A 24,769-nucleotide genomic window follows, 5' to 3' on the forward strand; every position below is an offset into this window, starting at 1 on the left:
GGTGCACCTTTGAACGAAAACCATTTATTTTATCTGAACTTGTAAGCAGATTTTCATTTCATGAAATTTTCCTGTCCCCCCATGAGTCGTCACCTTACCATGGTGGAGGAGTTTGTGTGTGCCAATGATCCTAGGAGCTAGGTTGTCTGGGGCTTTACGCCCCTGGTAGGGTCACCCATGGAAAACAGGTCCTGGGTGAGGGACCAGACAAAGTACGACTCAGAAGACCCCGTATGATGAGAAAGACAAATGGACCTGGTTTTCCCTTGCCCGGACGCGGGTCACCGGGGCCCCTCTCTGAAGCCAGGCCTGTAGATGGGGCTCGTTGGCGAGCGCCTGGTGGCCGGGCCAACATCCATGGGGCCCGGTCGGGCTCAGCCCGAAGAGGAAACGTGGGTCCCCCTTCTCAAGGACTCACCACCCATGGGAGGGGCCAGAGGGGTCGGGTGCATTGTGAGCTGGGGAGCAGACAAAGGCGGGGACCCTGGCACATCTCTTACAGGGAAGGAGCCTGAGCTGGTGCACAAGGTCGAAAAGTTCCGGCGAGACATAGTTGGGCTTGCCTCCACACACAGCCTGGGTTCCCGTACCAGCCCTCTCGAAAGGGGTTGGACTCTCTTCCACTCTGGAGTTGCCCACGGTGAGAGGCTTAGAGCAGGTGTCGGCATACTTATTGCCCCCCGACTCGCCGCCTGTACATTGGGATTCACCCCGGTAGACGAAAGGGTTGCTTTCCTCCGCCTTCGGATGGGGGGACGGGTTCTGACTGTTGTCTGTGCATATGCAACAACAGCAGTTCCGTGTACCCATCCTTTTTGGAGACCTTAGGGGGTGTGCTGGAGAGCGCTCCCCCTGGTGACTCCCTTGTTCTGCTGGGAGATTTCAATGCTCATGTGGGCAATGACAGTGGGACCTGGAAGGGCGTGATTGGGAGGAATGGCCCCCCCGATCAGAACAGGAGTGGTGTCTTGTTATTAGACTTCTGTGCTCAACACGGATTGTCTATAACAAACACTTTATTCAAACATAAGGGTATCCATATGTGCACGTGGCACCAGGACACCCTTGGTCGCAGTTCGCTGATTGACTTTATAGTTGTATCATCGGATTTGCGGCCTCATGTTTTGGACACTCGAGTGAAGAGAAGGGCGGAGCTGTCAACTGATCACCACCTGGTGGTGAGTAGGATCCGTTGGTGGGGAAGATGCCAGTCCTACCTGGCAGACCCAAACGTGTTGTAAGGGTTTGTTGGGAACGTCTGGCGTAATCCCCTGTCAGAAGGAGTTTCAACTCCCACCTCCGGAAGAACTTTACACATGTCCCGGGGGAGCTGGGGGACATTGAGTCCGAATGGACCATGTTCCGTACCTCCCTTGCTGAGGCGGCAAATCAGAGTTGTGGCCGTAAGGTGGTTGGTGCCTGTCGTGGCGGCAACCCCCGTACTCGCTGGTGGACACCAGTAGTAAGGGATGCCGTAAAGCTGAAGAAGGAGTCCTACCGGGCCTATATGGCCTATGGGACCCTTGAGACGGCTGACAGGTACTGATTAGACAAGTGGAATGCAGCCTCGGTGGTTGCCGAGGCAAAAACACGGGCATGGGAAGAGTTCGGTGAGGCCATGGAAGCCGACTTCCGGACCACTTCGAGGAAATTCTGGTCCACCATCCGGCATCTCAGGAGGGGAAAGCATTGCACCACTAACACTGTGTACAGTGACGATGGGGCGCAGCTGACCTCGACTCGAGACGTCGTGAACCGGTGGGCAGAGTACTTCGAAGACCTCCTCAACTCCACCAACCAAGGAGAGTCACCTTCCATAAGGACTGTTGGTAACTTAGCCTCTGGTACTGTTCGGTCGTGTGCTTCCGCCGAAGATCACTCCGCCAGCCGTGGTGGGTGTGTATTATGAAAATAGTGCTTATTATAAGGTTTAATTATCATAAGTTTGACGTTTGTAAGACAAAAAGTTTGTAAGTTGAGGTGTTTGTAAGTTGAGGTCTCACTGTACATAAACTGGCTTTTATCGCTGTCAAGTCACGTGATGTCGCGTAGTGGCTGGGTTGCCAGATCAGCTCAGTATTACAGCATTATACAAACTGAGGATACAATCTAACTTTCTTAACAATTGTGTTGTGGTAAAAATACACGTCACAACAATAAACGTTTCACAGCTTTTATTCACAATTCATCGGTTCATTGTGGTGACGGAAAAGGAAATCAAAGAGTAGCAATCAATCCATCACATTTTTAGCCCTCAAACCAACATGTCACACGATGTGCTCCATTTCTGCCTCCGGCGGACAGACGAGAAGGTGATTTACATCACAATAAGAAAGAAGATGCGTTATTCGTGCGTCTTGGCTTTGACGAGAAGGGAACGTTTGTTCTTCTGCTCACACGTTCATGGACAAGACCAGGAACTGACACGGGGAAGCAAAGAGGATGTTGAGGAGGGAAAATAATCGGCAACAAGCTAAGGCTAAGATGCGCGCCAGCTTACTTGCAACATGTTCATGCGAATCCGGCCCTTTTTGTGATCATCCATAGCCTGGAAAACTCCTGAAGAAAGAAACAAAAACAAAAAAAGAAATACAAGAAATGAGGAATTGTCACCCGTCGGAGCGCGAGGACGCCAGTGGGCGCCGCGGGACGTACGGAACATGTTCTCCAGGCGGACGATGCAGGTGAGATAGTCATCAAAGTCGATGCCGTACTTCTCGTCGGCGAAGCGCAGGCCAAGTAGCTGCAGCAGCTGATTGTTCAGCTGCATGCCTGCACAAAATACACACAAAACACAAGAGGTGGTGAAACTTTGGATAAAAAGTGTACATGCGCGGCGCCAAAGTGACAGTCTCTAGCCGAAAGTCACTCGTTTGGGCATCGCGGGGGGAAGACTCCAAATCCTCACTTCGCTCAGAAAAAGTCGCTAAGTTGAGCGACGAAGTTATCAGGAAAATTTGAGCGCAGGAAAAGTCAATGTATTAGTGATGTGCCGTTCACAAACGACGTGGCTCTTTGAAGTGAACAATATGGGGCCGCTTCAAGGAGCCGAATTTTTGACGCCCCTTTTGGTTAAAGTGATTGGTCAAAATCCGTGCTCCAAGACAAAGGGGAGGGTTTTACACACACATATACCCCCCTCCCCCCACACACAGGCATTTAGGAGCCAAATGAGCCAGCTCTTATTAGTGAGCTGAGTCAAAAGAAGTAGCTCAAGAAAAAGAGCGGCCTTTCCATCACTGCTGAAGACGCGACTGAAGACGCTACTGAAGAAGCTACAGAAGAAGGTACAGGAGAAGCTACAGAAGAAGCTATTTTAGAAGCTACTGAATTAGCTACCGGAGAAGCTGGCGATGAAGCTACCATAGAAGCAACTTTATAAGCTACAGAATTAGCTACCGGAGAAGCTGCCAAAGAAGCGACCAAAGAAGCTGCGGAAGAAGCTGCCGCAGAATCTACCGCGGAAGCTACCAAAGAAGCTACCGAAGAAGCTACTGAAGAAGCTACCGAAGAAGCTATTTTAGAAGCTACTGAATTAGCTACTGAAGTAGCTGCTGAAGAAGCTAACGAATAAGCTGCCGAAGAAGCCGCTGCAGAAGCTACCGAAGAAGCTTCTTTAGATGCTACAGAATTAGCTACCGAAGAATCTATTTTAGAAGCTACTGAATCAGCTACCGCTGAAGTTGCCGAAGATGCTCCCGAAGAAGCTGCCAAAGAAGCTGCCGAAGAAACTGCCGACAAAGCTACCGAAGAAGCTACCAAAGAAGCTACCATAAAAGCAACTTTAGAATCTACTGAATTAGCTACCGAAGAAACTGCCAAAGAAGCTGCCGAAGAAGCTGCCGCAGAAGCTACCTAATCAGCTACCGAAGAAGCTATCGAAGAAGCTGCCGAAGAAGCTACCGCAGAAGCTACCGCAGAAGGTACCGAAGAAGCTACCGAAGAAGCTATCAAAGAATCTACTTTAGAAGCTACTGAATTAGCGACCGAAGAAGCTGCCGAAAAAGCTACCGAAAAAGCTACAGAAGAAGCTATCAAAGAAGCTACTTTAGAAGCTACTGAATTAGCGACCGAAGAAGTTACAGAAAAAGCTACCAAAGAAGCTACCGAAGAAGCTACCGAAGAAGCTACTGAAGAAGCACGGCCTGCCACTAGAGGTGCTACCACATTTAGTTTTTTTTTTACTAAGAAGCAGACGTGTTTGGTTGAGATCTTTGAACAGGTTTCTGGCGGCCCGGTAGTTGAGTGGTTAGCACAACGGCTTCACAGTGCAGAGGTCGCCGGTTCGCGTCCCGGTCCGGCCTCCCTGTGTGGAGTTTGCATGTTCTCCCCGGACCCGCGTGGATTTTCTCCGGGTCCTCCGGTTTCCTCCCACACTCCAAAAACATGCAGGCAGATTGACCACTCCAAATTGTCCCTCGGTGTGAGTGTGAGAGTGACTGTTGTTCGTCTTTGTGTGCCCTGCGATTGGCTGGCAACCAATTCAGGGTGTCCCCCGCCTCGTGCCCGAAGACAGCTGAGACACCCTCCGCGACCCTAATGAGGAATAAGCGGTACGGAAAATGGATGGATAGATGGAACAGGTTTCTTTTAAAGGGACTATACGTAAGTTTCTCCTGTCACGTCTCATTGTGACCAAGCGTCTTAGTATTGTTCAATATCAATTTAAAAAAGCAGACATTGATCAGAATGAACCAATCTTGTGTAATAATAATAATACATTTCATTTCTAAGCACCTTTCAAAACTCTCAAGGTCATTTTACAGTAACAGAAAGGGTTTTTCTGCAGGTGAGCAGCGGCAGCCACATGCGCCAGCGTTCACTCAACACGGAAGTAACTCAAATAGATAGAAAGCTAGCTAGCTAACAGATAGCCAATAGATAGACAGCTAGATAGACTTTCTATCTATTTGAGTTACATCCGGGTTGAGTGAACGCTGGCGCGTGTGGCTAGCGCTACTCACCCACAGAAAAATGTATCCGGTGACTGTAAAGTGACCTTGAGAGTTTTGAAAGGCGCTTATAAATGAAATGTATTATTACTATTATTAAACAGCCAGCTACATAGCTATCTAGCTAACCAGATAGCTAATAGATAGCAAATGGATAGCAAATAGATAGCCAGCCAGGTAGCTAGCCAATAGATAGTAAATGAATAGCAAATAGATAGCCAGCTAGGTAGATAGTAAATAGATATCCAGCTAGGTAGATAGCTAATAGATAGCAAATAGCTAGCTGGCTAGATAGCAAGATAGATAGCAAATAGATAGCGAATGGATAGCCAGCTAGGTAGATAGCATTTTTATCACATAGTTATATCCTCTCTGGTCCATTTTTAGCCCATCAAATCCGCCATAAAAATGGACAAAATCTGACTCCAACCGACAGTTAGCACGGCGGAAAAAAATCATTGGCACCGCCCTCGTCACTCTCGAGAACTTGCACAAGGACAAGGATTAGGACAATGGGACGGAAAATCAGATTGGACCTTCGGCACCCTGCCCACCACCTTTTCCAGTGACTCCCCTCTGGCAGGTGCTACCGATCCACGCGCACCAAACCCAGCAGACATTAGCCTTTCTGAGTGTCCTCCATACTTATTTGTCATGTCTTTTGTTAATGATACTAGTGCAGCGTGTTCTACTGTGGTGAAGTTCGGGGTCTCACCTGCGGCTTTCAGGGCACTGCGGAGCTCGTAGGAGGACATCTTGCCCGAGCGGTCCGTGTCAAAGGAGAGGAAGAGCATCTGCGAACCGACACGCCTAGTAGAAAAGAACCAAAGGAAGGCGGCAGGAGAACGGCAAGGGGGGAGAAACCGAAGCAGAGAAGAGAGGGAGAAGCGGGCAAAAGGAAGTCAGAAAAGGTCAAAACCGGGCGACCAAAGGCGGGCTGACGTACGATCCACTTCTTCATCTTCTCCCAGAAGACCTTGAACTCCTGGAACTCCATCTTGCCCGTGTTGTCCACCTGTCGCCACTAGTCAAAGGAGCAACCAACCGGCACTGCCCGCGACCGGTCGCCCTTCTACGGGGCGACCCGTCCACAAAAGGAAGGATACGTCCATCAGGTTCATGATGCTGTGGCACGTGTGGAGGCTTAGTCCGTCGAACTGGATCTCCTTTCCTGAGGACGGACGCAAAGACGGGCGGGCTGAGGTGGGCGGGTCTCAATCTCGGGCGAGATAGAGACTCGCGTTCAAATGCCGGCGGATGGACGTACGGCTGCAGAGGACGCCGTTGAGCAGCTGCTGGAGTTCCCTGACGGAGATGGCCCGGTCCTGCGGGGGAAAAGAGTACAGTGATACCTTGGCTTACGAAATTAATTGGTTCCCAGAAAAGTGTGAAAAGTGTGTATTCCAAATATTAATTTCCCATAGGAAACCATTAAAAGGAGAATAATCCGTTCCCAGGTCCCCTTTTCGTGTCGTTTTTATCATTTTATATTTTGTATGATCGATTTTTATGACTGTATAACTGTACCTATAATGTATACAAAACTCTTTACTGTACAGTTCGTTTATAAATGTTATACTTTTAATATTTTATTTGTATTTTTTGGGGGGCTTCTGGTGCTTGCTTTGTTGACACGATCTTTAGGGGTGCTCATTGTTTGTTCCACCATTTTGTTTCACGTCTCAAGTACTAATAACTGTTGGTAGCTAATACCTATCTATTAGGCAGACACACTAGAAACTTTATTAATAGCTGGTTCCCTTGCTTGTATGTTCTCTTTAATAATTCTCCCTGGGTTTTCTCCGGGTACTCCGGTTTCCTCCCCAATTCTAAAAAGATGCGTGGCAGGTGTCTCTGTGTGCCCGACAAATGACTGGCAACCGGTTCAGGTTGTTACTCTACTGACTCTCCGAAGACAGCTGGGCTAGCTATCTATTACCTCACTAGCTAGCTTTCCATCTATTTGAGTTACTTCCGGGTTGAGTGAACGCGGGCGTGTCTGGCTGCCGCTGCTCACCCACAGAAAAATTGATTGTGTGACTGCAAAGTGACCTTGAGAGTTTGAAAGGCACTTATAAATGAAATATATAATATATATAAATATTTGTTTTTTGTTTCAAGCTCTGTCGTCTCCCTTTCGTGTGTATGTTTCTGTAACCCCTGCCCCTGCTCACTGTTGCGTGTGTCCCCTCCCTCCTCTACCACGGATCTTGACCAATCACGCGGGGCTTTAACCGAAGACTGGGGGCGAGGAATAGAGGGAAAAAAAGTCACTGCCATTTCAGGAACTCCAAGAACCGGCTTGTTCGCGAACGCCACATCCCTCATTGTGACACTCCGTGTGTTTCCCGAAAAGTAGTTTGTATGCCAAGATTATATTCTCGCGAATTTAACGTTCGTAAGGTGAAAAGTTCGTTAGCTAAAGCATTCATAAACCTAAAAATAGTTCGTATGGCAACATTATATTCTCGCAAATTTAACGTTCGTAAAGTGAAAAGTTCGTTAGCTAAAGCGTTCATAAACCTAAAAATAGTTCGTATGCCAATATTATATTCTCGCAAATTTAACATTCGTAAAGTGAAAAGTTCGTTAGCTAAAGAGTTCGTAAACCGAAAAATAGCTTGTATGCCAAGATTATATTCTCGCAAATTTAACGTTGGTAAAGTGAAAAGTTCGTTAGCTAAAGCGTTCGTAAACCGAAAAATAGTTCGGATGCCAAGATTATATTCTCGCAAATTTAACATTCGTAAAGTGAAAAGTTCGTTAGCTAAAGAGTTCGTAAACCGAAAAATAGTTTGTATGCCAAGATTATATTCTCGCAAATTTAACGTTCGTAAAGTGAAAAGTTCGTTAGCTAAAGCATTCGTAAGTCGAGGTATCACTGGACCAAGGTGGACCTTTTGGGCCAAGTCAGGGACGGACGGGCCAGGACGGGCCAGGACGGACTCACCGATCCGGCCAGCTGGTCAAAGAGTCTCCTCAGGCCTTTCTCCTCGTCCGTCTCGTCTTCGGGAGCGCTGGGTGGCGCAGGCTGGGGTGGGGGGGCGGGGCATCGGTCAAATGGCGCCGCTTTTGGGCCATGGACCCGCGGAAGGTGCGCTCGCTCACCTCGGGCAGATCCGCATCCACGTCGCTGCCCATCTCCCTGATTACAAAACAAACGATAAATAAAAATATTAACCCGATCGCGCTTTTTATAGTCAAATCAAGGTTTTCGACCGTAATCCGTTCAACCTGTTCGAAAACTGAAACAGCAGTTCCTATTATAATGAATGTAAAAAATGTTAATCCGTTTTTTTGAAGCACTTTTTAACCATTTCACTTTTTTTTACCTTAATACGTTCCAGAAACCATATTAGCTAGATACTTAACTATCTATTAGCTATCTATTAGCTGTCTAGCTGGCTCGCTAGCTATCTAGCTATCTATCATTTAGCAACTAGGTAGCGACTGTATCCTGTGACTGTAAAGTGACCTTGAGAGTTTTGAAAGGTGCTTATAAATTAAATGTATTATTTTTATTACTGTATCTATTAGGTGGATTGCTAGCTTTCTATCTATTTGAGTTACGTCCGGGTTGAGTGAACGCTGGCGCGTGTGGTTTCTGCTGCTCACCCACAGAAAAGCTTATCCTGTGACTGTAAAGTGACCTTAAGAGTTTTGAAAGGCACTTATAAAAAACGAAACAGTACTTCCCATTATAATGAATGTAAAAAAAATCTGTTCCAAGTCTCGAAAATAACTTTTTTAAAGCACTTTAACTATTTCACAGAATTTTCGACCGTAGTTCGTTCTAGAAACCTGTTTGAAAACTGATTTTGTTGAAAACAAAAACATTTCCCATTCTAATCAATGTCTGCTTTTTTTAATTGATATTGAACAATACTAAGACGCCTGCTCACATTGAGACGTGACACGAGGAAATGACATATAGTCCCTTCCAGAAACTTGTTCAAAAACCGAAATGGCACTTCCCATTATAATCAATGTAAAAAATGTCAATCCGTTCCTTGAGGAATTCCCCCAGAAAAAAATATTTGGCAAAATTCCCTAAACATATTTGGGGTGTTGAAATAAAAGATTTCCTCAAAAACGATGCTGTAGTTTGCATTTTCACGGTTTTTATTTCTACAGTCAAAACAACTTTTTGGAAGCACTTTTTAACTAAAAACTCCCTTTGAAAAGGAACGACACTCACAGGGCAGCCACCTTCTTCTCGGAGAAGATGCGCACCAGGAAGTCGGCCTCGCGGTGCGGCTGGAAGGTGGTGGGCACCAGCAGGTAGCGCCCGGGGGGTAGTGTGAAGCGCTCCGACACCTCGCGCAGGTTGATGTAAGTCTTGCTGCGAGCTTTGGATGCGTGCGTGCGGAAGAAATCTTTGCCCTGCTGCTCGGCGTTGTTGGGAGCCTAGATGACGAAGGCGCTGCGGTCAAGATGGCCGCCCGTCACCCGGACAAAAATCCACCTGGCTCAGACCTCGTAGACGGCGAAGCCAATGGTCTCCAGGTCCATCCCTTCCTTCCTCAACTGCCGTCGGTTCTTCTGCATCAGCGCGATGACCACACTGCACACGTCGTCCTCGTCGTCGGCGTCCGCCAGCTCTAACTTGAACTGCGGGTTGGTCCAGAAGGTGTCTGGACCAACCCGGCCGGGCCCCCAAAATACCACACCAAAATTACAAAGAGGGTCCAGCTTCAAGCAAGTCCACTTCATTCATATCAAAACTATTTTTACGCAAAAAGGATTAAGACGAGCAAATACGTTTTGTTTTTGTTTTTTAATTAACAATTTATTCTCAGAATTCTGATTTTAGTCTGAAAATTCCAAATTTAATCTCAAACTTGCGAATGTAATCTCCAAATTCCGATTTTAGTCTGAAATATCTGATTTCATTCTCAGAATTCTGACTTCAATTTTAAAATTTCAACTTTAATCTCCAAATTCCAATTTTAGTCTCAAAATTCTAATTTTAGTCTGAAAAATCTGATTTAAATGTCAAAATTCTGACTAATCTCAAAATGCTGACTTTAATCTGCAAATACCGAATTTAATCTCCAAATTGTGATTTTAGTCTAAAAAATTTGATTTCAATCTCAAAATTCTGACTTTAATCACAAAATTCCAAATTTAATCTCCAAATTCCGATTTTAATCTCAAAATTCTGATTTTAGTCTGAAAAATCTGATTTCAATTTGAAAATTCTGACTATAATCTCAAAATTCTGACTTTAATCTCAAAATTCCAAATTTAATCTCCAAATTCCGATTTTAGCCTAAAAAAATCTGATTTCAATCTCCAAATTCCGAATTGAATCTCCAAATTCCGAATTTAATCACCAAATTCCAAATTGCATCTCCAAATTCCGATTTTAGTCTAAAAAAAAAATCTGATTTCAATCTCAAAATTCAAAATTTTATCTCCAAATTCTAATTTTAGTTTCAAAATTCTGATTTTAGTCAGAAAAATCAGATTTCAATCTCAAAATTCCAAATTTAATTTCAAGATTCTGAATTTAATCTCAAAATTCTGATTTTAGTCTGAAAATTCTGATTTCAATCTAAAAATTCTGACTTTAATCTAAAAATTCCAAATTTAATCTCCAAATTCTGATTTTAATCTAAAAATTCCAAATTTAGTCTCCAAATTCTGATTTGAGTCCAAAAATACAGATTTTAGTCTAAAAAAAAATCAGATTTCAATCTCAAAATTTTGAATTTAATCTCCAAATTCCGATTTTAGTCTGAAAATTCTGATTTCGATATCAAAATTCTGACTTTAATCTAAAAATTCCAAATATAATTTCAAAATTCTGAATTTAATCTAAAAATTCTGATTTTAGTCTGAAAATTCTGATTTCAATCTCAAAATTCTGACTTTAATCCAAAAATTCCAAATTTAATCTACAAATTCTGATTTTAATATAAAAAATCCAAATTTAATCTCCAAATTCTGATTTTAGTCCAAAAATTCAGATTTTAGTCTAAAAAAATCAGATTTCAATCTAAAAATTCCGAATTTAATCTCCAAATTCCGATTTTAGTCTCAAAATTCTGATTTTAGTCTAAATAAATCTGAATTTCAACTTTAATATCAAAATTCCATCCAAATTCCGATTTTAGTCTCCAAATTCCGATTTTAGGCCCCCTTTTTTGGTCATTTCGGCGGCTGCTCACCGATGAAGTTGCGGCATCCGCCGGCGGTGGAGCCGCGGATCCACTGGCCTTCGAACAGTTGCGCCTCCCAGTGGCGCTTGGTGTTGTCAGTCAGCGCGTCGGGGGTCATATTGCAGATCTCCACCTTGTCGAAGTTGGCGCGAAAATCCTCAAACGTCATCCTGAGTGGGCAAAAAAAAAACGAACGTCCGGTTGGCAATCTCTCTTGGTGGACTTGTTTGGGACTGACCAGAATTCGCCATCTTCGGAGGCGTGCTGCAGAATTCGCCTTTTCTCCGCCTTGTCCACGTAGTCCCACTCGTGAGAACTGCCAAGTGACAAATGGCAAAGCGCACCTTTTCCTTTCAGACCGCCCGTGGAGGCGTCAATCAACGTCGCGGCGCCTTACTGGTCGCTCCAGGGTCCGTTCCACTCCACCTGACCCCAGGGGTTCCTCACGCGCAGCAATTTGACCTTTTGACCTCGGCAAGTGACCTCTTGCAGGCCGGTGATGGAGTAGGCGTGACCTTTGACCAGGCCGCTGCTGGTCTTGGCCTCCGACTCGGCTGAGCTGCTGATCTGCAACCGAAAAGTTTTCGAGTCGTCACGCTTCTTTCGGTCTTTGTTGCACGTGTGGCTGCCGCTGTTCACCCGCAGAAAAAATATACTGACTGTCAAGTGTCCTTGAGAGTTTTGAAAGGCGCTTAGAAATTAAATGCATTATTATTATTATTATTATTATTATTATTACTGTCGATGACGCGAGTGGACAAAATGGCTTTCTTCAAAATCAGGACGCGGAATTACAGGTAAAATTCCACTTTGATTTACGACCAAATGGTCGTAAATCGAAACGGCCGTAAGTCGAAATCCGTTCAAAATGTTGAATAGACTCGGAGGCTAAATGACTCCGCCCCCCCCTGGTGCCATCACACGGTCGATTGCTGTGCGAGAGTGAGATGCTGGCCGGCTGACCAAAATTGTTGTACGCGTTGCAGGCCTGCTAGCACGTTGCGGTGCCAGGCGTAGAATTAAAATGATTAAAAATTGGGTCTGGAGGTCGTGGTCGTAAGTACGGGTGGTCGTAAGTCGCGCTGGTCGTAAGTCGGATGTTACCTGTAAATCGCCATTTTTTTTAAAAGGCTTACGTCGATGGAGCATCCCATCATGGAACCTCGGTCCAGGGCCTTCTTCATGATGTTGAAGAGTTTTTCGTTGGATTTTTTGGTGTCGTGGATCTCGCCCACGCCGCCGGTGAAGTCCTCCATGGCCTCCATGGTGCTGCCCCCCTTCAGGGACTCGTAGCTGCCGTGCAGCCTGCGGACGGACACGCAAAAATTCGTCACTCGCTAGAATTAAGGGGCCGGGGAGACGGGGGCGGTGATGGCTCGGGGGTACCGACCTGTATAAAAAAAAACTGTTCCAACCAAAACGGCACGTCCCATTATAATTAATGTAAAAAAAAAGAATCAGTTCCAAGTCTCGAAAACAACTTTTTTGAAGCACTTTTCAACTACAGTAAAGTCTCGTTATATCGATATTCAAGGGAGTCCGAAAAAATATCGATATAACAGGGACTATCGATATATCCGACCCTGTTTGCATGTAATTTTCTCCGTGCGTGCATAGAAATAGTATCGATATAACCGGGACTATCGATATATCCGATATCGATATAACGAGACTTTACTGTATTTCACAGATTTTTTTTACCTTAATACGTTCCAGAAACCATATTAGCTAGCTACTTAACTATCTATTAGCTATCTATTAGCTGTATAGCTGGCTCGCTAGCTATCTAGCTATCTATCGTCTAGCGACTAGGTAGCGACTGTATCCTGTGACTGTAAAGTGACCTTGAGAGTTTTGAAAGGTGCTTATAAATTAAATGTATTATTTTTATTACTGTATCTATTAGGTAGATTGCTAGCTTTCTATCTATTTGAGTTACTTCCGGGTTGAGTGAACGCTGGCGCGTGTGGCTTCCGCTGCTCACCCACAGAAAAACTTATCCTGTGACTGTAAAGTGTCCTTAAGTGTTTTGAAAGGCACTTATAAAAAACGAAACAGTACTTCCCATTATAATGAATGTAAAAAAAATCAGTTCCAAGTCTCTTATAACTTATAACTTTTAACTTCTATAACTTTTTTAAAGCACTTTAACTATTTCACAGAATTTTCGACCGTAGTTCGTTCCAGAAACCTGTTTGAAAACTGATTTGGTTGAAAACCGAAACATTTCCCATTCTAACCAATGTCTGCTATTTTAAATTGATATTGAACAATAGAGACGCCTGCTCACAATGAGACGTGACACAAGGAACTGACGTATAGTCCCTTCAGGAAACCTGTTCAGAAACCGAAACAGCACTTCCCATTATAATCAAGGTAAAAGAAAATAATCCGTTCCAAGCCTCAAAAAACTTTTTTTGAAGCACTTTTTAACTATTTCACAGAATGTTCAACCGTAAGCCCTTCCAGAAACCTGAAACTGAAACTGATTTGGTTGAGAACCAAAACATTTCCCATTCTAACCAATGTCTGCTTTTTTAAAAATTGATATTGAACAATAGAGACGCCTGCTCACAATGAGACGTGACACAAGGAACTGACGTATAGTCCCTTCAGGAAACCTGTTCAGAAACCGAAACAGCACTTCCCATTATAATCAATGTAAAAGAAAATAATCCGTTCCAAGCCTCCAAAAACTTTTTTTGAAGCACTTTTTAACTATTTCACAGAATGTTCAACCGTACGTCATTCCAGAAACCTGAAACTGAAACTGATTTGGTTGAGAACCAAAACATTTCCCATTCTAATCAATGTCTGCTTTTTTTTTAATTGATATTGAACAATAGAGACGCCTGCTCACAATGAGACGTGACACAAGGAACTGGCGTATAGTCCCTTCAGGAAACCTGTTCAAAAACCGAAACAGCACTTCCCATTATAATCAATGTAAAAGAAAATAATCCGTTCCAAGCCTCAAAAAACTTTTTTTGAAGCACTTTTTAACTATTTCACAGAATGTTCAACCGTAAGCCATTCCAGAAACCTGAAACTGATTTGGTTGAGAACCAAAACATTTCCCATTCTAATCAATGTCTGCTTTTTTTTAATTGATATTGAACAATAGAGACGCCTGCTCAATATGAGACGTAACACGAGGAACGGACGTTTAGTCCCTTCCAGAAACCTGTTCAAAAATCGAAACAGCACTTCCCAATATAATCAATGTAAAAAATGTTAATCCGTTCCAAGTCTCGAAAATAGCTTTTTTAAAAGTACTTTTTGACAATTTCACAGAATTTGCGCAGATCTCAGCCTCGGCAAAAAACAAAACGAATTTAACAACATTAATGTGTCTGTCACAATGAGTTACTTGGCATAGGCTTTTTCCAGCAGGGCGCTCCAGAACTCGTTGTTGGAGGCCGAGTGAAGCAGGATGAGCTGGCCGCGCACCGACGGAAGACGGTCGTCCACCACCACGTCCAGCCACTTGTTGTGCTGCCAAAACTAACACGGGCGTGGGGAGGGAGGCGCCCTCACCTGTTCAGTACGGGAAAAAAATGGCTGCAACGCTGATTGATGGCGTCAACAACCTGGAAGTGGAAGATGCCAGCGTAGTGCTGATCAAAGTCCTGGTCCGGGGGGACTACGCGGGCCAGGGCGTCCTTCTTCAGAGTCAAGGACGCGATAGCGGCCAGCAGCCAGCAGTCGCCTGCCAAACAAGTGAGCACAGGTGCATTGTGGGTCCCCCAAACAAAAAAAAAAAGAAATCACAATTCCAAGGTTGTTTGAATGAGTTTGCGTTTTCGTCCGTTTTGGGGGTGCTTCAAGTTTTCAATCACATTTATTGATACTCGATATGGAATGGAAAGCTTTCTTCAGCCGTCATCTGTACTTCTTTGAAGGACGTTTCGGGTCTCATCCGAAAAGCTTCGTCAGCGAACTAGTTATGCTGGTGGCTCTGGCCCTATACAGGTAACATCCAAGTTACGAACGGCGCGAGTTACGACCACCTGTAGTTACAACCACAACCACCACATCCTTTTTATTTACTGAGACGTTTTGAAAAGTTGTACGCCCCGGGCCTCCGGGTAGACGTTATTTCAAACACTGATCATATAAACAACCGATTGACATCGTCTACTATCATGTCATGTAAACGTCACGTTGGCCATTTTGAATGGATTTTGACTTACGGCTGTTCGACTTACGACCGTTCGACTTACGACCGTTTTGTCAGAACGGAACCCGGTCGTAACTCGGATGTTACCTGTATATAAAGCCTAATGGACAGAGGTGGCGGCGCTACCAGCGTAACTTTACTTTGCTGACGAAGCTTTTCGGCTTAGGAGCCAAACGTCCGACGCTTTCAAAGATGACGGCTGAAGGAACCTTTTCATCGATGGTACCACTGAGAGGTTACGCACTCGATATGGAATATTAAAAAAATAATGATCAAATGGTTTTTGAGTTTCCAGTTTAAACGACAACCGACACCTCTGGACAAGTTGCCATAATTTGTAAAATCACTTGAAATGACTTCTACTGAGCGTATTTTACAAAGATTCCACCGCATATAGCTATAGTTTACGTTTTAAGACTCGCGCTGAATATTCATGAAGTCTTCGAGTTGATGACGATGCCCGAAGTGACGTTACATTCGGAACGCCTCTGACCGAGAAAGCGACACACAATACATTTGGGTATTTTTTGTCATCTGAAAATGTTGTGTTGATCGCAAAATTAGAAAGAAAACTACAGAAATAACACGATAGTGAATCGTGTGTCACAGCCAGTTGCGGTAACACGCATAAAGAAGGTGTAAGTTTACACAAATTCCCAGCGGACAAATTCCAACAGAGCTTGTGCACCATCTTGTGGCCGCTGCATTGGAGTCCAGATGGCTCGAATTGATACGGAAGGACTTCTTTAAACGATTGCAAACATTAATGCTTTTCTCTTCTGAACTATTTGAATCATATTCAGAACTGGATGAGTAACAAGAAAGCATCTTCTCCAAATCTGAACTCTCTGAAGCTATTGTATTGATTCTGAAGCAATGCAGTTTGTGAAGGAGTATCCTGGCGTGACGTCACGAAAAACGGAACAAGAAATTTCTGAATCTGACCAGTTCTGAGCTCATTTTGTGGCAGTTTTGGGACACTAAGACATTTTTATTGGTGTTTTACATTTGACTGAAAATATCAGCCTGTGTGTTTTGGCTATTTTAGATGCTATAAAACGTTTTTCTGATGTCAGTGAGGAAACAAAAAAAAATAATGTCGGTTGTCGTTTAAGGGTTACATTTTGTGGGGGGCACGTACCCAGCTGCCCCTGGCAGATGTCTGTCCGAGTGGCGTGGCCCACGATGAACTTGGGGTTGGTGCACAGCTCCTGAGGAAGCAAAATGGTGGACGGGGGTGTGGGGGGGTGGGGAGCGGCCGGGGGTGTTGACACGTTGGTGACAAGCCAAGAAGAGGAATGAGACAAAAGAACGAACGGAATGAGAAGGAAAACAGGTTGAGTGACGTGCTAGCCGGCAGGTCCGCTCACATTCCGAGCTTATCAATCCAAACAAACACGGACGGAAAGACGGACGGAAGGACGGAGAGCACATTTATGGGCGCGGTGCGTAGTAAAGCGGCGGAATGTGTGAATGAGCCCATTGCGCCACTCGGAAGAAAGGCCACGCCCCCTTAGCAAAGCAAACGGCGCGCAAGATGATTGACACACAATCATCACGGACACTAACCCCCCCCCCATCTTATCAATCAAAACGTCATCGCCGGCCGGGGTGTGTCTTTGATGGACCACTTCACACCCTGACGCGTTTTTGATGTATCACGTCACAAAAAGTTCTCTTGGAGGTTTCGTGCAGCCAAAAATCTTTGGAAAATTTCCCTAAACATATTTGGGGTGTTGTATAATAATAATAATAATAATAATAATAATAATAATAATAATAATAATAATAATAATAATAATAATTATAGTAATAAGAGTTCCTCGAAAACGGCGGTTTCACTTATAACAGTCAATGCTGGGTTTTTGACCATAATCCGTTCCAGAAACCTGTACAAAAAAAAAGTTCAAAAACCGAAACCATACCTTCCCATTATAATCAATGTAAAAAATGTTAATCCGTTCCAAGTCTTGAAAACAACTTTTTTTGAAGCACTTTTTTAACTATTTCACAGAATTTTCGACCGTAATCCGTTCCAGAAACCTGTATGAAAACTGATTTGGTTGAAAACCAAAACATTTCCCAATCTAATCAATGTCTGCTTTATTTAAATTGCTATTGAACAATACTAAGACTCACAATGAGACATGACACGAGGAACTGACTTATAGTCCCTTTCAGGAACCTGTTCAAAAACAAAAACAGCACTTCCCAATATAATCAATGTAAAAAAACTCTGTTCCAAGTCTGGAAAAAACTTTTTTTTAAGTAATTTTTGACAATTTCACAGGATTTGCCGAAGTCTTGGATGCGACGTTTAGCGCACGTTAGCTCGGGTGAGATTGTCTCGGATGTGCGATCTGCAAAGTGTCCTAACGTACAACACATACAGGCGCTTATAAATAACACTTATTATTATTATTATGGCTTGATGCGGCTTGGAATTGAAGCGGATTTTGTGAGACAGCAGTAGTAGTTAAGATTGAGTGATTGTGTCATTGTGTTTGATTATTTTTTTATTTACTTTTTTGGACTTCAAGATGGCGCGGTGAGATGGGCCACCTATACAGCAGCTCCTGTATTTTATTTTTCCATTCTTCCTTTCCTTTCCACACTTTGCTGCTATGAAATGTGAATTTCTCCACCGCGTGACGAATAAAGGCTAATTTGATGGTCCGCGCGGCGCGCTAACGGGCAACAATGAGTCGGACGGACATACCGGGGGTCGTTTCCACTCCAGCCGGACGGGGACGGACTGGCTGAAGAAGAGCGACGAGTCCTGGGCGGGGAAGTCGGGGTCCTCGAACAGGACGCCCCTCTGCAGGCATTGTCGGCGCAGCTCCTCGAAGGAGCGGCCGTCCATTTGCGTGTTAAGAGAGGCGCGGCCCCCCGCCGCGGCGGCGTTGGACCTGACGGGCATGGTGCTGGCGAGCCGGACAAGACGACGTTTGGCGTGCGCGGCGCGCGACGCAGGGTTGGCCTGGTCCACGCCTCCCAGCAAACGGGTTTGGTCTCTCTGCCCCGCCCGCTGGCACCGCCGCATTCTGCGCTCTGGAATGGAGGCCAAAGTGCATAAAGGGGGGGGAAGCGTCAACAAAACGAAGCGCTTCGGGGCCAACGCCGCCTGTTTCCTGTCATTCACGCAAAAAATGCCATCAGTCCAACCGGAGTGAGCGAAAGCGCCAAATTTCATGTCCACGGTTGCCATGACGCCTAGGAATCGGGGCGTCATGACTCCGGCGTCTGCGAAGTGGCTCGGGCATGCCTGAAAATCAGCAGCAAAACAGTTTAAGCCTTGTTTCTCTTTCCGTCAATGGATGCTACAGCTAGCTTGGTTTTGCTTGTAGCCGACGTGCACATTCTGCCACGATGCGTCGGAAGCGGGGCGCCATGGCTCTGGCGTCGGTGAAGTGGCTCAGGCATGCCTGAAAATCAGCAGCAAAACAGTTTAAGCCTTGTTTCTCTTTTGGTCAATGGATGCTACAGCTAGCTTGGTGTTTGCTTGTAGCCGACGTGCACATTCTGCCACGATGCGTCGGAAGCGGGGCGCCATGGCTCTGGCGTCGGCAAAGTGGCTCAGGCATGCCTGAAAATCAGCAGCAAAACAGTTTTATATCCTATCCTCAGGAATCATCCGTGTCCCGCTCAAAACGGCGGCTGTCACACCAATTCTTAAAAAGCCTGGATCTGATCCCAGTGACTTCAAGAACCTACGCCCCATTTCTCACCTTCCTTTTACTTCCAAAATCCTAGAAAAAGTTGTGTACTCCCAGCTACACTCTCACCTTTCCCAGAATGATCTCTACGAACCATTCCAATCTGGTTTCCGCCCCCAACACAGTACAGAATCAGCTCTCTTGAAGGACAACCGACATCTCTGGACAAGTTGCGTCCATAAGTTGTAAAATCGCTTCAAATAACTTCTACTGAGCATATTTTACAAAGATTCCACCGCATATAGCTATATTTTACGTTTTAAGAGTCGCGCTGAATTTTCCGGAAGTCTTGTTTATGAGTTGGTACAGAGTCCTCACCCTACGTCACTGAAGGAACGCCCCTCACCGAGAAAGGACATAAGTTGCATCACCTCACTGCATTTTGCGGTACTTTGTTTGGTCTGAAAACTTCGTGTTGATCCGTGTTGATGGCGAAATTAGAAGGAAAACACATTCATAACGCAATGGTGAATAGTTGTGTGTTGCTTCTACAGTGTACAGTGAGACCTCAGCTTACGAACACCTTATCTTACGAACTTTTCGTCTTACGAACGTGAGAAGGAACAAAGAGTAGAAGACGTGACTGTTGTGGACCAAGACGTAGCAAGCATTAGCAAGGATGAAGTGAGGAGGCCGCTGAAGAGAATGAAGGGGGGAAAGGCACTCGGGCCTGATGATTTACCAATCGAGGTAATAATAATAATAATAATAATAATAATAATACATTTTATTTCAAGCGCCTTTCAAAACACCCAAGGACACTTTACAATAAAAACAATAAAACAAAGCACATAACAATAAAACCATAAGTAAAATGATATATAATAAAATAGCAGATAGAAATATACATTGAAAGCAATTTTAAACAAGTGGGTTTTGAGGTGAGCCTTGAAAATAGGGAGGGAGTCAATATTGCGGATGTTGGGTGGAAGAGAATTCCAGAGTTTGGGAGCAGAGCGGCTGAAAGCTCTGCAACCCATCGTGGTGAGACGGGCAGAGGGCACATAGAGGTGAAGGGAGGATGAAGATCTGAGGGACCGAGAGGGAACGGCGATTTGAAGCAGGTCAGAAAGATAGGGAGGGGCAAGGTTATGGATGGCTTTGAATGTAAACAGAAGTATTTTGAATTCGATACGATGTTTAACAGGTAGCCAGTGGAGTTGCTGGAGGACAGGGGTGATGTGGTGAAAGGAGGGGGTTCTAGTGATGATCCGGGCTGAAGGATTTTGGACGAGTTGGAGTTTATGGAGAAATTTCTGGTTGATACAGAAGAGAAGTGCGTTGCAATAATCGATGCGAGAGGTGACGAGACTGTGGATAAGGATAGCAGTGGTGTGAGGGGTGAGCGAGGGACGGAGACGGTTAATATTACGGAGGTGGAAATAAGCAGACCGAGTTATGTTATTTATATGGGACTGAAAAGATAGTGAGCTATCGAGGATGACACCCAGGCTCTTGATCTGAGGGGAGGGGGACACGGTTGAACTGTCAATGGTGAGAGAGAAACTGTTAGTTTTGTGGAGGGTGGATTTGGTACCGACAAGGAGAAGTTCGGTTTTGTCACTGTTAAGCTTGAGAAAGTTATGGGAAAGCCAGGATTTAATTTCTGAGAGGCAAAGTGAGAGGGATGAAGGTGGAAGAGAGGCGTCGGGTTTGCTGGAGAGGTAGAGTTGGGTGTCATCCGCGAAGCAGTGAAAGTGAATGCCAAACTTACGGAAAATATTGCCAAGAGGAAGTAGGTAGATAATAAAGAGAAGTGCCCCCAGGACAGACCCTTGAGGCACACCAGAGGACACAGGAGAGGACCGTGAGGTGAACGAGTTGATTTGGATGAATTGTGAGCGATCGGAGAGATAAGAGTGAAACCAGCGGAGTGGGGTGTGGGTGATGCCTAGGGTGGAAAGTCTGTCGAGCAGGATAGGGTGGGAAATGGTGTCAAAGGCTGCGGTCAGGTCGAGAAGGATGAGGATGGAGAGTGAACCGGCATCGGCTGCCATAAAAAGATCATTCGTGATTTTTATGAGAGCCGAAGGAAGGAAGGAAGTGTCTTGGAGAGGTGGCGGTGGTGTTCCTGACTGGGTTATTCAACAAGATCTTAGATGGTGAACAGATGCCTGAAGAATGGAGACGAAGTGTACTCGTGCCCATTTTTAAGAACAAAGGAGATGTGCAGAGTTGTACTAATTACAGAGGAATAAAGTGGATGAGCCATACAATGAAACTCTGGGAAAGAGTAGTTGAAGCTAGACTAAGAGCAGACGTGAACATTTGTGAGCAGCAGTATGGCTTCATTCCAAAAAAAGAGTACGAAAGATGCAGTGTTTGCTTTAAGAATGCTGATAGAGAAGTACAGAGAAGGTCAGAAGGAATTGCATTGTGTCTTTGTAGATCTGGAGAAAGCGTACGACAGGGTGCCCAGAAAAGAGTTGTGGTATTGCTTGAGGAAGTCTGGAGTGGAGGATAGCCTTCTACAATTCTTTAGCACAAGTTGACATGGTCAGCAAACATGGCAATCTGCGTAAATGGTCATCATACTCGCCTTTTGTCGTTGTCAGTTGGAGGGCACCAGTTGACAGTCAGTTTCGCTTCCGCATAGGACATCCATCCGCGCAACCCATCCTCATCTCCGCTCACCCTGGCATGGATTCCCCAGGAGTCCCCCCCTTCTGAAGAATCTCCTTCTCCCAATTCTGAAAGAAGCTGGTTAGCGTGGAAGCCCTATACAATATAATATCTGATTCCGCCTGAATCTCTGACACCCACTCAATTTATATGCCAATTTCACTCTTACCAACCTGCGCGGCGAGAAATTCCCCTAAGGTGCACTGCAGTCAATTACTTTAATGTGCACTGCATTCAATTCATAATAATAATGATAATTCGTAATCAAATTAATCTCAACAGGTTACCCTGCCTTTTTAGTCATAACTATAAACTACTTTTGAACTGACAAATGTCATCATTGTACGCAAAGGCAGCCAGAAGATAATTTAGCATTTGCGGCTGTCTTAATAAACGTTGGATTTCCGCCATCGCATCACCAACGTTGAATATTTTTTATTCGATCAAGCCTAATTGTCACAATTGGTCGCTGGCTAGATGGTTGGATGAGAATTTTTTTTGACAGCATTCTGAATTCTAGCATCAAAAAATGTGTCTGAAAAATTCAGCGGAAAAAATATGTGCAAAATAAAATTTGTCATGCAATGCATAATGCCAAAAACTATACTTTTGGAAATCAAAACTATGATCAATAAGGGCTTTGTCATCGATTCCAAATCATCAGTTGGCTGTGCCAAACTCTAGATGTGCAGGTGCATTACACCAGCCGTTGCGACCTCTCGTCTCGGATCTCCTATGACAATTGAAACAGGGATTAAATGTTGTTTCCAAAGACATCAAGAATCAAAATGCAGTTCGGATGCTACAACTGTGATTCAGCAGCGTCTGCGGTGAGAAAAATCACAGGCTGGGTGGATGCAAATGGCTTGTGCATCTCACAGTTCATCAATTCGTCCTGCAAATTGAACAATATCTCAACCACCATCCCAGCTCTGTTTGCGAATTGTTGCAGTTCACATCATTTGCATAAAAAGCATAATGAAAAAAAGTTTAGTCATCATATTTTGCAAATCAATTTTGTCATCTTCAAATTAATTTCTCGGCTTAGAAACTAATATAGGTGAATCCGATCAAATTTAATTTGTTATCGTCTATATCAGGGGTCGGGAACCTTTTTGACTAAGAGAGCCATAAAAGTAAAATATTTAGAAATGTTCTTCAGCGAGAGCCACGCACACACGGGCACGCGCGCGCACACACACGCAAACACGCCCGGCCACTTTTCAACAAAATATCACAATGTATTATTTAAAATAACTTTGTGATAGTACTCACCGTTAACATGAATGGCTTTCCGTTCCTCGTGATTAGTAAAAATCCAGGCAAACGATCAGAATGAAATTCAACTTGCTGGTTTCGAGGCGAAGTTACTGCTAGATAGCCTGCACACGCTCATAAGCTTTCACCCTTGCTATCTGCAATATACTTCTCACAGAAGTATGTTGATGCTAACGTTAACATGGGGCTTGTTAAAATGTCACTTACAATTCGACTGTTTCATCGATGATGTTGTTTCATTGGAAATTAGAATCAGAACATTTTCTCTCCTCAAAGGCTAATGCTCCTGTGCATTCAAGCTGAAGTGCACCCGTGGGGCTCATGTAAAGGGGCGTTTACCTGTTTCGACTGACGGCCAGTGTCATCCAATCAAAATTGCGCTTTCCGCCAACTGCTGCCCCAACGGGAAATCAACGAAAAAAAACGAGAATATGTGTTTAGTTTTATCGGTGAGCCATATGCAATCATCAAAAGAGCCATATATGGCTCGCGAGCCATAGGTTCCCGACCCCTGGTCTATATGAATCAAATCATCTGTTCTTTGACTTCAGGGGGATGACAATTGTCAGGTCGAAACAAGTGTAATGATCACGTCACAATCATTATCTTAATAAATCTATAAACTTTTCTTTTATGAAAAGTCCAACGATATCAACTGGTGAATCTCTTTTCAGTAATTAATCACCAGCGAATCTAGTTACATTTACCTCGTCAATTTCCCCATTGTGGGACTACTAAAAGCTTTCTGATTCTGAATTGCCAATTCCATCCAATTCAAGATAAATGTTCCTGTCATTTAGCTTAATGTCCCTGACTATTTCATTACTCTTTCCAATTGAACTGTCATTTACGAGAGGTCAACACAGTGGAATGTGGTGGGGGCCCCAGAATTACCTCTGGGTGTTAAATCTCTCTGTGAAGTTTTGTGCTGTTAAAACCTCTAATAAGAGGCATCGTAAATAACTGGCTTCTTTCAAATGGCTTGATCAAGCTATATACAAAACAAAGTTTAGCTCAATCTAACAAAACTAATCCTATAATTTTATAAATTCACTTCGACCGAATCAGGATTTCAAAATTATTTGTCCCGATCGCAGACAAAAACATTGGAATCCTGACTTCAAGGTGTTCAATTCTCTTAGTGAAAACACTTTATCCAATCTAACAAAAATACTTTACTTTTGCCTTCAAATTCACTCAAGTTCGGCCTCTGTTTATTCATTTGTTTGTTGGCTTATTTATTTATTCACTCAGTCTAATTTGCCTGCCTATTTAATTTAGTTTTTGTTTCAAGTGGACGGTATTCCTCAAAGAGCTATGGGGAAAACAGTGTTATGTCATTCATGAAGACGTCAAGCTGGCGTGGTTGGGCAGGTTTCCCGATGAGACAGGATAGTCGTCTGCATGGCACCCCCTATTGCAATGACAAGGAAGTCTCTCGTCCTGTGAAAGAAGAGAGAACTGGGCGGCAGAATTACACGCAGGCAGGAACAATGTTTTTCGCAAAATACGTTCGTGAATGTTCGCACAACCGCCTTATTCATTTTATTTCCGTTTATTTACCTATTCGCCGAACGAATCAATTTGCCGATCCTAGATGCGGAGAATGCGGCTGTGAATCTTGAAAACATTTTTTTTCCAGGTGACCCCAAAAAATGTTCTCAACTCCATTATGTTGATCGTTTCCAGGCGTCCCAGAAAATGATCAGATTGATACAATGGACAGAAGGTCCTGATTTGCTTTTGTGAATCTTGAACCAACGCTGTCAATATCACTTGGTTAATCGATTTGCTGACTCAAGTTGAAATAACTGTTTCGTTGTACTAAGTTCATCCTGTCTACTTGATATCTAATAT

The 24,769-nt window shown here is 44.2% G+C and overlaps 1 protein-coding gene and 1 pseudogene across 1 annotated transcript; one reads left to right on the forward strand and one right to left on the reverse strand.

The window, feature by feature from the left end:
- Positions 1 to 2,159: 2,159 nt before the first annotated feature.
- Positions 2,160 to 23,303, reverse strand: capn9 (calpain 9). Its single transcript, XM_089007218.1, has 20 exons — positions 21,552 to 23,303; positions 18,016 to 18,347; positions 16,438 to 16,507; positions 14,707 to 14,825; positions 14,487 to 14,620; positions 12,253 to 12,421; positions 11,514 to 11,683; positions 11,355 to 11,432; positions 11,126 to 11,286; positions 9,429 to 9,586; positions 9,151 to 9,359; positions 8,061 to 8,097; positions 7,903 to 7,983; positions 6,220 to 6,277; positions 6,059 to 6,123; positions 5,899 to 5,967; positions 5,668 to 5,746; positions 2,656 to 2,772; positions 2,501 to 2,559; positions 2,160 to 2,420 (listed from the first exon to the last, which is right to left on the reverse strand). The coding sequence occupies exons 2-20, from the start codon at positions 18,337 to 18,339 to the stop codon at positions 2,394 to 2,396; spliced, it is 2,184 nt and encodes a 727-aa protein (XP_088863344.1). The 5' UTR covers positions 18,340 to 18,347; positions 21,552 to 23,303; the 3' UTR covers positions 2,160 to 2,393.
- LOC148892154 (uncharacterized) lies at positions 2,830 to 4,838 on the forward strand (annotated as a pseudogene).
- Positions 23,304 to 24,769: the final 1,466 nt, after the last annotated feature.

The sequence above is a fragment of the Hippocampus bargibanti genome, linkage group LG10 (assembly GCF_051943395.1).
Source record: "Hippocampus bargibanti isolate YZ-2025 linkage group LG10, ASM5194339v1, whole genome shotgun sequence".
Classification (NCBI taxonomy): Eukaryota; Metazoa; Chordata; class Actinopteri; order Syngnathiformes; family Syngnathidae; genus Hippocampus; species Hippocampus bargibanti.

Coding starts and splice junctions, on each gene's coding strand:
- capn9 (XM_089007218.1), bottom strand. CDS start 18,339: ATGCGGCGGTGCCAGCGGGCGGGGCAGAGAGACCAAACCCGTTTGCTG. Junction 11,684..12,252: donor TGATGGGATGCTCCATCGAC/GTAAGCCTTTTA, acceptor TTTCGGTTGCAG/ATCAGCAGCTCAGCCGAGTC. Junction 9,587..11,125: donor CGGATGCCGCAACTTCATCG/GTGAGCAGCCGC, acceptor GGGTTGGTCCAG/ACACCTTCTGGACCAACCCG.